The sequence below is a fragment of the Prionailurus viverrinus genome, chromosome A3 (genome assembly GCF_022837055.1).
Source record: "Prionailurus viverrinus isolate Anna chromosome A3, UM_Priviv_1.0, whole genome shotgun sequence".
NCBI lineage: Eukaryota > Metazoa > Chordata > Mammalia > Carnivora > Felidae > Prionailurus > Prionailurus viverrinus.
In genome coordinates this window covers 29,925,329-29,937,438 of record NC_062563.1, presented here as the reverse complement: position 1 = coordinate 29,937,438, position 12,110 = coordinate 29,925,329, and the positions used below count along the sequence as shown (strand labels likewise).

Below are 12,110 nucleotides of genomic sequence, written 5' to 3'. Positions count from 1 at the left end.
GAAGTGTCCTCGCTGCATTGGTTTTTGTCTCCCAGACAAGATGGTACCTTGGAGGGAAAGTCAGTTCTCAAGTCTCCTTCACAGCACTTAGGATAGGTAGACCAGCAACCAGGGCACTGACAAGGTATGACAAACCCAACCAGCAGTGCTCAAGTTTTCCCCAGAACGGCAGTGTTGGGTCAGGCCCTCTTGGAGGGTCTCTTCCTTGCTTAGGTGCTGATAGCAGCTCAGGTGTGAACCCCTCTACTTAGGGAGGTGAAGGATGACCCTGGCTTCATCTACTATATAGCACTGGCCTCCTCCAGCTCTGGCTCCTCATATCCATTTCTCCTAACAGGCTCGGCTCTTCATCACTAACTCTTCTCCTGAGAGCACTTCACAGATGCCTCTATTATTGATGATTACCCTCACCATACAGATGAGAAACTAGGCTTAGTGAGTTAATGTGATTTCTCTAAGGCTATATATAAAACCCTGGGTGGCGGGGCGCCCGGGTAGCTCCGATAGTTAAGCATCCCACTTCGGCTCAGGTCATGACCTCTCGATTTGTGCTCTGTGCTGACAGCTCAGAGCCTGGAGCCTGCTTCGGATTCTGTGTCTCCCCGTCTCTCGGCCCCTCCCCTGCTCATGCTCTGTCTCTCTCTGTCTCTCAATAATAAATAAATGTTAAAAAAAAAAAATTTTTTTTTTAACCCTGAGTGGCGGTCTGGGATTCGAACCTGTATCTACGCTATTTAGCGACTTCCAGAGAGGTCCATCCACGGCGCTGTTTCGCCTCTGCGGGTCCTAGACTCCCCCGGCCTCTCGGCACCGTCCTACAGTGGAAAACGTCCTTGGAAAACGCTGACAGAGCCTTTTGAGCCTCGGCCGCACCCGTCACCGGCGCAGCAGGCGGAAGTAGCGGGCAGTTGGCCGGAAGTGGAGCTGTGAGGTCCGGGTGTTGCTGGTGGAGTGGCGGTGGCGCGGAAGCTCGCGGGATCCGGGGTCTGGTGTTGCGGCGCCCGTGTTCACCAGGCTCAGGTGAGTGGCGGCGGCCGCGGATGAGGACTCGGCGGCCGCTCCCTGTCCACCTGGGCCTTGGCCGCCTCTCCCGTCCTGGGCGGCGCAGGGCCGGGCGCTTCCGGGCCCGGGCTGCGGACTCCTCTCGCAGGCCCGTTTAGGCAGAATGTCGGCGACCCCGCCACCCCAGAGTTCTGTGACCTTGGACAATCGGTTCGTCTGAATCTTGACTTTGCCTCTGTGAGACGGAGATGATCACTGCCTGCCTCACAGGGCTGTTGTGGGAATCCAGTGAGGTGTTTTGTGGCACTTCGTTACCACACTTAACACGTGCACGCGACCCACTCAGGGATCTGGAGATGGGGTCTGTAGGTCTGGGGTAAGGTTCGAGATGACGCATTCCTGACCAGCTTCCAGGTGAGGCTGATGCCGCTGGTCCGCAGGCCCCTACGGTATTTTGCTTAGTACCCGGGTCAACTTGAGCCTTCAGTAAATATCAATACAGTGTATATCCTGTCCCCGTTTGTAACAGACGGTTTCTAGTTGCACATACCTAAGGTCGTTATTGATGTCTTCCTCCCTTTTCTCTCCAGAGGTAAGAAAAATAATTGCCCTTTCTCTTTCCGTACAAATCATGACACAGCTCTTCTGTCCTGACTCAGGGAGCTTTGGGCCCTCTTTAAACCAGTTAAACTCTTCCACTTCCTCAGGTCATGCTTCATTGCCTACTCACTGTAAACCCTTGGACAGTGAGTGCTTCTTCCTATGGAGCTGGCAGCCAAGTTCTTTAGCACCAACGTGTCTGGTGTTCTGTGCTCTAGTCATTTGTTGCAGCTGGAATGTGAATTCCTATTTTCCGCACTTGGCTCACACTTGGTGAGTAGTAAGAAAGCCGCTTTTCCAGAACTAGATTGTACAACTCACTGCTCTGAATGGCCTCAGGCAAGCTCTGGCTTGATTTCACTACTGCCTGGGAGACCAAAATGAAATATGGAGACTCAGTGTTGCATAATGCGACAGAGAAGGTGAGGCCTTTGGGAGTTGTGCAGGTCTAGTTTATTTGACGGTATGGTTTTCTTCCCCATCTATTGCTTTAGCAATCCTTTAGCAGTTCCATTCACATGGGCTGAGAGGACCTGAGTGCCTGCTCTCTGTTGCTATTCCCAGAGATTTTCTTTTCTTCTTTCTTTCTTTCTTTCTTTCTTTCTTTCTTTCTTTCTTTTTCTTTCTTTCTTTCCTTCTTTTCTTTTCTTTTCTTTTCTTTTCTTTTCTTTTCTTTTCTTTTCTTTTCTTTTCTTTCTAGCTGAGGGAGAGAGAGAGAATCTCAAGCAGGCTCCATGCCCAATGCAGAGTCCAACACATGGGGCTCGATCTCACCACTGTGAGATCATGACCTGAGCTGACACCAGGAGTCAAACATTTTACCAACTGAACCACCACCCAGGTGCCCCACATACCCAGAGATTTTCTAAAGACAGAGTGTGTGGAATCCTTTAAGAGCAGCAGCTCTAACAATCATCTGTGGGGCCTTCTTGCCATTCTGATAGAGGAATAGCAGAGTCTTAGAAGGGGAGGAAGGGCTATATAAACTAAAAAAAAAAAAGTTTCACAGATAATTGTGGTGTGCTGTTTTCTCTGATAAGAGTGGAAACTAGAATGAAGTGAAGGGGTTGGGCTGTTGAATTGATTTTGGTTTGGCTTAACTCTGGGTGATACTTACGTTGACCTAAACACCTTAGCACTGGTGTTTGACCTTTGTCGTGGCAGTAGTAGTAGATCCCTGTCTTGTAGGCTCTGCTCCAGTGTGGAAACTGAAGCACAGAAGAGTCTAGCCCCGTTAGCGTTTGCATTAACAGCTAAGGGTCCTTATGTCAGTCACTAAGCCCTCACCAGGAGCATTAAACTTGGTAGACTCTTAACACCTAGAGGAAGTTAGTTTTCTGGTTTTTTTTTTAATTCTCAGGGTTGCTCAACAAATTATTTGCTAAGACAAGATTAGAGTTTGAAGTATTCATTTATTTGTGGCAATTTTAACAGGACATAGGAGGGTTAAACCTTTCTAGCAAAAGGATGGAAATCAGAATTCAGAGAGGAGATCTAGTAACTGGTGAATTAAATATGCTGAGAGTGTTATATACTTAATCTACAGTTAGCATGGCTGTCTTCCACCGTCTGGCTCCCTTCCTCTAACTTCTGGACTGTAGTTTAAAATGAAGCTATTCGGCCTTGCTCAGACCTGTACCTGGAAGGTGGAAAGGTAAGATTCCTCACTCCTGTGAAATTACATCATTTAGGGTGGTTGGACAGTGCCAGGGGTCTCTGAGGCTCCATTCTGGTTTGTTAGGACCCCTAAAGAGAGATGGGGAAGAGGATGTACATGTGGCACTTAAACTAGGAAGGGAGCTTTGTGCCGATGTCACATGTCTTCGAACCTCTAGAGAACATGTCAGGCATTATTGATTGGGCATCTGTCTCATACCATTCCCTTTCCAGCTTTTTTCGGGATTCTCTGGGAGTCCTTAAGTAAGGAGGAGCTAACTCTCTCGGCTGTGCTTTCTCTATGTAGGCAACACATCCAGACAGCCTCTCCTTCGCAGTGCCTTTTCTCCTCACTGTTTTGCTTTATTGGTTCTGTATCTTCGTGTGTTTCTTTCCCTTTCTTTCCGACAGCACTCAAGACCAGACTTCCAAAGTGATTATATTTCAGGCATATGTTTGTAGATATGGTGTCTATACAGTTACACTAAAACTTGCAAGGTGAAAAAGTAAGTAGCTACTGTTTGCCATTTGCAGTTGGCTCTTCATGCCTCTACGATCCTTTATTTTGTCATCATTTCTGTTACTGGGCATTCATAAAGAAATTCGAGGGGCGCCTGGGTGGCTCAGTCAGTTAAGCTTCGGACTCTTGATTTCAGCTCAGGTCATGATCTCACGGTTCGTGGGTTCGAGCCCTGCATCAGGTTGTGCGCTGACCGTATGGAGCCTACTTGGAATTCTCTCTCTTTCTGACCCTCCCCGCTCGCTTGCTCTCTCTCAAAAATAAACAAACGCTTAAAAAGAAAACAGTAGTTCTATAGACAGTAGGAATTACTTGGGCTAGAAAAACTTTTCAACGTTTTCCTTGAAACTTAACGTTGCTTTCTTTGAATACTGATTGTCTTCTTGAAGAATACCTTAATTTCCTGTTAGTACATGCATTTTGCAGATTTAATTTTTGTCAAAGTTGTACATGATTTACACAGTCACATAGTTTGATGGACTTATAACACTAAATATTCCCTTTCTCCTTTTTTTTTTTTTTTATGGTGATCTGTGATCAGTGATTATGTCTTGCTGAAAGCTCAGATGATGCTTAGCAATTTTTAGCAATAAAGTATTTTATAATTAAGATAGGTGTGTTTTTTAGATATAATGCTATTGCACACTTGACAGACTGCAGTATGGTGTAAACATAACTTTTCTGTGCACTGGAAAACCAGAAAATTCCTTTGACTCACTTTATTGTGACACTCACTTTATTTCAGTACTCTGGAACTGAATAGCACTATCTCAAGGTAACGCCTGTATTAGAGGTGAGAGGGGCTTTTGATTTCACCCAGTTCAAACCCACCAGCTCCCTGGCATCTGGAAACCCTGTAGATTGGTCAGGGTCCTCCCCACTTCTTTGTCTGGAATTTGACTCTTCTTGGCTAGAGTACACCAGCAGTGTGGGTTTGGAATCAGACGATCTTTGATGTCAAACCCCACTCCATCCCTTAGCTGTGTAACCGTCAGCAGGTTCCTTAACCTTGTGAAGTCTCCTTTTCCTCATCTACAACATGGAGACCATAAAACCTACATTACAGAGAGGTTGTAAGGATTGGAACTATATGCAGATAAAAAACCTCATAGAAGGCTCGCACAGAGGAGGCCCTAAGATAATTGTGGCTGTTGTTTTTTCCATCTTGGGACTTAACCTGTATTTTAGCATTTCAAAAAGAACCACATTAATTCAAAATGCAGACTCTCTATCACCGAAACAGAAACATTAATGTTCAAGGAAATGGTTCTTTTTTCATTTGAGGAGCATGCACAGTAATTTTATTCATTAAATACGCTTAGGTAGTATTAATTGAGGTAATTTAAATTATTTAATGTACTTTTATTTATTTATTTATTTTTAAAAGTTTATTTAGGGGCGCCTGGGTGGCTCAGTCAGTTGGGCGTCCGACTTCGGCTCAGGTCATGATCTCACAGTTCGTGGGTTTGAGCCCCGCATCAGGCTCTGTGCTAATAGCCTGGACTGCTTCGGATTCTGTGTCTCCTTCTCTCTCTGCCCCTCCCCCACTCACGCTTTGTCTCACTGTTTTTCAAAAATAAATAAATGTAAAAAAAAAAAAAGTTTATTTATTTTTGAGAGAGAGTGGGTGTTTGCAGGGGGAGGCAGAGAGACAGGGAGACAGAGAATCCCAAGCAGGCTCCATGCTGTCAGTGCAGAGCTGCATGTGGGGCTTGAACTCATGAACCATGACATCATGACCTGAGCCAAACTCAAGAGTCAAGGGGCGCCTGGGTGGCTCAGTCGGTTAAGCGTCCGACTTCGGCTCAGGTCATGATCTCACAGTTCGTGGGTTTGAGCCCCGCGTCGGGCTCTGTGCTGACAGCTCAGAGCCTGGAGTCTGTTTCAGATTCTGTGTCTCCCTCTCTCTCTGCCCCTCCCCTGTTCACTCTGTCTCAAGAATAAACAAAAAAAAAAAAAATTTAAAAAAACCAAACAAACAAAATCGAGAGTCAGATGCTTACCCTACCGAACTACCAAGGTGTCCCTAATGTGTTTTAAAATTATATTGTTTGGGATGCCTGGGTCACTCAGTCGGGGAAGCATCCAACTTCAGCTCTGGTCATGATCTCACAGTTTGTGGGTTCAAACCCCTTATCAGGCTCTGTGCTGACAGCTCGAAGCCTAGAGCCTGCTTTGGATTCTGTGTCTCCCCCTCTGTCTGTCCCTCCCCTGCTCATGCTCTGTCTCCCTGTCTGTCTCTCTCTCTCGCTCTCAAAAATAAACATTAAAAAAACTTTTTTTTAATAAAAAATAATATTATATTATTTATCAGGATGCCTGGGAGGCTCAGTCGGTTGACTCTTGATTTCAGCTCAGGTCATGATCCCAGGGTTGTGGGATGGAGCCCCGTAACAGGCTCTGTGCTGAATCTGGAATTCTGCTTGGAATTCTCTCTCTCTCCCTCTGCACCTCCCCCCCTCCCCCTTCTAGGGCGTGTGCACACTCACTCTCTCAAATAAAAATGAAATAAAAAAAAATTATATTACTTATAAAGGTATTTGTTAAATTCATATACTCTTCTGTATTAACAGTTTCAATGCCAATAAAGAAGGAAAAGTTAATTTATCAAAGATATAATGGAAAGTCTCCCCACAAAGAAGTTATATAGTTCCTTTCCTTTCATATAAGTGTATTTTAGGTGATGGCACTCATTTGCGTTCTGTTTGTTCCACTGAGTATTTGTATGTGCATTTTCTCATGCTGATGCTTGCCACACTTATCCTGTAAGCCAGCCCCCTCCTTCTGGATGGACACTTATATTGTTTTCAGTTTTTTGCTTTTTTTTTCTTAAACATTTTATTTTTAAGTAATCTACATGTAATGTGGGGCTTGAACTTACAACCCCAAGATTCAAATTGCACACTCTGCCGACTCAGCCAGCCAGGCACCCCGATTTTTTGCTTTAGAGTAGCACAGTTATTTTGTTAAAAAAAAAAAAAAAAAAAGTTTTGTTCCATCCCCCCCCCCCCCCCCCCCCCCAGTTATTTCTTCCGAACTAGTTCCCAAGGTGTGATGAAGGTCTACAGATTTGAACAGTTGGTTGAGCATCCGACTCTTGATTTTGGCTCAGGTCATGATCCCAGGGTTGTGGGATTGAGCCCTGTATCAGGCTCTGCTCGGAGCGTAGCACCTCCTTGAGATTCTCTGTCTCTCTCTCTCTCCCTCTCCCCCTCTCCCTCTCTTAAAAAAACAAAAAACAAAAAACAGAGGGGTAGATTTGGGCTCCTGGACCATAGTTTGCTGACACCTGGTCTGTAACACCTGGACCCATAGATTGAAACTTGGTAGACGGAATGGTCCACAAGGTCATAGTAAAGATGTAAACGTATAAAGATTTCATGTAAAAGAATTCTCCTCTGGTTCACAAAGAAAGTAGAGCATACATTCCTACCATCCACAGAAGCCTGTGTAGCTCACAGAGCCACTGGCCTGCCCTGTGGTCACCTGGTTCTCATGCTATGGGCTCTGGAAGGAAGAAGAGGTTGACAGGGGAGTTGGGCAGGTATTTCAGAAAGTCACCCTTGCGCCCTCAGAACCCGCAGGGGATTCTGTGCAGCAACAACCCTGTCAAGTCCACATCTTGGCAGCTCAGGGCTCACTGGGTTTTGCTTGTCAGGCGTTGGCATTTGTCAAGTGGGAGGAAAGCTAAAAGCCTTTAGAGAAAGCAAGAGTATAGCAGAGTCTGTTTCATAGGCTCTCCTGGTTTCTACCATGGGGGAAAGTGGGACCTGCACTGCTAGAGGCAAGATTTCAGCACCTGACTCCCTGGCAGCATTGCTAATCAGCTGCCTCCAGAGGAAAGCTGTGCTGCTCCCCTTCCACGTCAGCGGGGCAGGCGTGTGAGTTGGTGTTTCCTGAACCGTGAGCCCAGCTTTGAGATGCTTTTTGCTTCCCACCCATGAATTGACAGCAGAGCTTCAGGCTGCTGCCTTCTGCCACCAAAATGAGTTTTTGAGTATATGTCCTAAATGCGTGCCTCTCTGCGATAGTGGTTCAAAGTCTGTGATAAGTCGCCTGGACAGGAGAATAGGCATCTTCTGGCAGGTGCAGGAGCAGCATTAGAAAACAATTGAGTAAGGTGTGGGAAATGAGCATTAGAAAACAATTCTGTAGTCAAAAGTTTCATGCTTAGGAACAAGGAGGGTTATTGTGGGTATAATGAATTAAACTTTACATCAGGTCCCGCTTTTTACTTTTGGTGTTAGCGCAGCAGCTTTAACCAACTTTCTTATTCTCCCAAGTGGGTCCTTTATGCATTGATATCAAGGAGAAGCAGTTTGTAGCCTTGATGTATGCTGTCTTGTCATTTGGGCATTCACTAGCATTGAACTTACTTGAGTGGACAGCAATGTAGTTTAATCCATTTCATATAATGTGTAAATTTTGGTATTGTGATAGGTGGAAGCCACTTATTCTTCATCTACCCTTTTTTCAGTATCTGGCACCACCAATTCTGGCCCAGTCATTTGTGACCCATGGCTCTTGCGATATGCCGAAGATTTCCAGGTAGTTTCTGTGGAACGCCTCCCTGTCCAGCTCTAATCAAGCACCATGTAAACAAGAAATTGCCTGGACAGACTTGTAAGGACTGTGTTCTGACTGCCAAAACGATCAGTACTGACACCAGAACAACAGCCACTCTCAAGTTGTTAAAACCTTTAGGATATCGAGCGTTTTGCAGTCCTTTTGCCTACAGCACAGCCCGAAGTGTGACATATTGGAATGTGGGAAGCTACACACAGCCGAGGGGACAGGAGCCTCCAGAACACAGCGGCTTCTGCCATCCTGCCAAAAAAGTTGAGAACATTCATAGCATTTCCTCCTCTCAGAGGATCCTGACGACCAGCAGTGCCTTCCCAGGTTTGGAATTCAGCAGGACTTCTGCCTCTAAGGCCAGCACGTTGAAGCCGGGCTCACACAGGGCTGCGGGAGTTGAAGAGGATATAGAAATTTTTGATTCCTTTGAAGACCCCCGAGGTTTCCTACAGCTAAGACCAGAGTACCAGCTTCACAGCTATAACAGATCTGAGACTTGCCAGCCCCTGTCTGTTTCGGAAGGTGAATTAATTTTGCACAAAGTCACAGTTCATCAAGATAATCTCCAGCCTCAAGTCATTGCTGATTATTTCTGTAAGCTGAGCTCTTTGCCTGCAGAGCAGCATCCTGTTTTGCTGTCCAGCACCAGCTTTGCTTTGCTCTGCCAGCTGAGTGTGAAAAACATACAGTTCTTTGATGTCCCGGAGTTGATCAGTATTTTGAAGGCCTTTGTCAGTTTGGGAATCCCTCACTCCCATTCAGTGCTAGGTGTGTATGAAATCAGATTTTGCAGTAAGGTGTGGGAGATGAGTCTGGATCAACTTCTCTTGGTGGCTGATCTCTGGCGAAACTTGGGTCTCAGAGTACCTCGGTTTTTAAAAATCTTTTTTAGTTATCTTAATCTGCACTGGAAAGACCTATCCTTGTCCCAGCTGATTCACTTAATTTATATTATAGGTGAAAGTCGTCAGGCACCCCAAGACCTAATGCAAAAACTGGAATCATTGATTCTCAAGTACATAGATTTGATCAACTTAGAGGAGGTTGGTACAATCTGTTTGGGGTTCTTTAAATCAAGTAGTAATCTCTCTGAATACGTCATGCGGAGAATTGGAGACTTGGCTTGTGCTGACATGCAGCATCTGAGCAGTTATGCCTTAGTGAATATTCTTAAGATGTTCCGTTTCACTCACGTGGATCACGGAAATTTCATGAAGCAATTTGGCCAGATTGCTCCTCAGCGAATTCCTTTTCTAGGAGTTCAGGGTGTCATGCACCTGACTCTTGCTTGCTCAGCCTTACGCATCCTGGATGAAGGGATAATGAATGCTGTGGCTGCTTCTTTGCCTCCAAGGGTGGCATATTGCCGAAGTAAAGATGTTGCCAAGATTCTGTGGTCATTTGGAACTCTGAATTATAAGCCACCCAATACAGAAGAGTTTTATTCTAGCCTGATAAATGAGATTCACAGAAAGATGCCTGAGTTCAGTCGATATCCAGAACACCTGCTCACCTGCCTGCTGGGCCTGGCATTCTCTGAGTACTTTCCATTAGAGCTCATCAATTTTGCTTTGAGTCCAGGGTTCGTCAAGTTAGCTCAGGAGAGAAGTAAGTTTGAACTCACTAAGGAGCTATATACTCTTGATGGTACCGTTGGCATCGAGTGTCTAGATTACAGAGGCAATCGTCTTAGTGCTCACCTTCAGCAAGAGGGGTCGGAAATGCTGTGGAATTTAGCAAGGAAGGATATGTGCTCAAAGCCTGAATTCCTGGAAGCTCTCTTTTTACTAGAGAACATGTTGGGTGGGCCCCAGTACATCAAACACCATATGATTTTGCCTCATACCCGATCTTCTGACTTAGAGGTCCAGCTTGATGTTAACATGAAGCCATTACCCTTTAACAAAGAAGCCATACCAATTAACAATGAAGCCAAATTAAGGCTTAAGCATGTGGGAGTCAGCATTACAGATGATTTGATGAATCAGCTACTAAAAGGGAAATCAAGAGAATGTTTCCAGGGAGAGATTGCATCAGAGACTGAACAGCGGGAAAGGGAATTAGAGAACGCACCTATACCTTTGGGGACCTCCCTTTGCAATGTGGCAGACGGATTGGGGGCTATGGAGATGGCTGGCCCTTGTCCCCCAGCTTGCACGCAGGCCCCACAAGTGAAGCTGGCTATTCAGTTGACAAATAAAAACCAATACTGCTATGGTTCCAGGGATCTGCTCGGACTGCACAATATGAAGAGGCGGCAGCTGAATCGGCTTGGGTACCGTGTAGTAGAGGTATCCCACTGGGAATGGCTCCCACTGTTGAAACGAACTCGCTTAGAAAAGCTGATGTTCCTCCATGAGAAAGTGTTCACCTCTGCTCTCTGAAGGGCTTTCAGGGACATTGTTACTCATAAAGGCTATCGAGGTATACTATGCAAGGTGTTGGGAAACAGTTACAAAAGCCAGCATGTAGGTTTGGTAATAAAATCATCTGTTGAAGAGACTTAGTTGTGCTCTTGTCAATGGCAGAGTGAAGTTTGTGTGTTACATGAATTAATTGTAACCTGGCCCCATTGTACAAGTTGTTGCTAATTTGTGCAGGTAACTAATAAACATCGTAAATTCCCTATTTTCAAGTAAGTCCTGTCTTATTTTTCTTCCTCTGTTTACTGGCCTTATCTCATGATTATTTTGAATTTGTAAGATAAAAGGGTAGTCAGACATTATCAAAGCTAATTTTTAAAAAATGGTTTTCATATACTTTATTTTAAAATAAGAATCTTTTGGTGTGCCTGGGTAGCTCAGTCGGTTAAGCATTCGACTTCGACTCAGGTCATGATCTCACAGTTCATGAGTTTAAAGCTCCATGTCGGGCTCTGCGCTGACAGCTCAGAGCCTGGAGCCTGTTTCAGATTCTGTGTCTCCTCTCTCTGCCCCTCCCCTGCTTGTGTTCTCTCTCAAAAGTAAAAAGTAAATAAATAAACATTTAAAAAAATAAGGATCTTTTACAGCTTAATTTACATTTCAAGATCCCCCCCCCCCCCCCAACCAGCCGTGTTCTCTTCACACCCTTTAAAATTAAAGTCTCATTCTCCTGTAGATTTGGTTGGTTGTCCTTAGTTGCTGGTTCTTCCTGTTTTAAACAGCAAGGATTAATGTCATTATCTTAGCTTAATTAATGTCATTCTCTTAGCCCCCCTTCTTCTGCATTTCTACTTCTCTTGAATAAGTTCTCCCTCTCCCCACCCTTCCTCTGGGATATTGTCTCTCTAAAATTGGACTTAGAAGAGTAGAATTAAATGACTGCCTGTTGGGCCATTGATTCCCAAATCTGATGACCGGGTAGAACGTTGTTCATGACAAGTAACTCAGACAAGAAGGAAATGCATTGCCTCCCATGAGGTGGGCTTCAGGTTTGCTTGCATTAGAGTTGCAAGCATAAAGAGATTGTATACATAGACTCTATATATTTGTATGCAACTTAATACAAGTAACCTTTGTGAGCATTTGGGATCTGTGAGAATTTTAAAAAGGATCCCTGCCCCCATTATTTAGGCCTCCTCTCAAAGCCCGCTTCCCTGCCTGTGCTAAAACACTACTCCCAGTGGCTTGTGTTTGTGCTCTGTCATCTTCAGTTTCATTTTCCTCACCGCACTCAGCATCAGAAACAATTCTTTATCTGTTTACTTATTACTTTCCCTGTTGGAAGGTGGCCTTTTGAGTTAACTTTGTCTAGTTAACTAGTTAATTTGTCT

At 44.9% G+C, this 12,110-nt stretch overlaps 2 protein-coding genes across 5 annotated transcripts in view; both read left to right on the top strand.

Moving 5' to 3' along the window:
* The first annotated feature begins 900 nt into the window (after nucleotides 1–900).
* The window catches only part of UBOX5 (U-box domain containing 5), a 38,814-nt gene continuing 27,604 nt past the window's right edge, over nucleotides 901–12,110 (top strand). For 2 of the 3 annotated variants that reach the window (XM_047852826.1, XM_047852823.1), the window contains exon 1: nucleotides 901–1,020. The gene's annotated coding sequence lies outside the window, so the exon portion shown is untranslated. Of the gene's footprint in view, nucleotides 1,021–3,148; nucleotides 3,257–12,110 lie in introns of those variants that run through there. The other variant, XM_047852824.1, reaches the window with a different exon arrangement.
* FASTKD5 (FAST kinase domains 5) lies at nucleotides 902–10,984 on the top strand. Of its 2 annotated transcripts, XM_047852812.1 has the most exons (3): nucleotides 991–1,020; nucleotides 3,149–3,256; nucleotides 8,256–10,984. In XM_047852812.1, the coding sequence occupies exon 3, from the start codon at nucleotides 8,296–8,298 to the stop codon at nucleotides 10,738–10,740; it is 2,445 nt and encodes an 814-aa protein (XP_047708768.1). In that variant the 5' UTR covers nucleotides 991–1,020; nucleotides 3,149–3,256; nucleotides 8,256–8,295; the 3' UTR covers nucleotides 10,741–10,984. The 2 variants fall into 2 exon arrangements, with proteins under 2 accessions (XP_047708767.1, XP_047708768.1); XM_047852811.1 differs by lacking the exon at nucleotides 3,149–3,256 and having other exon boundaries at nucleotides 902–1,020.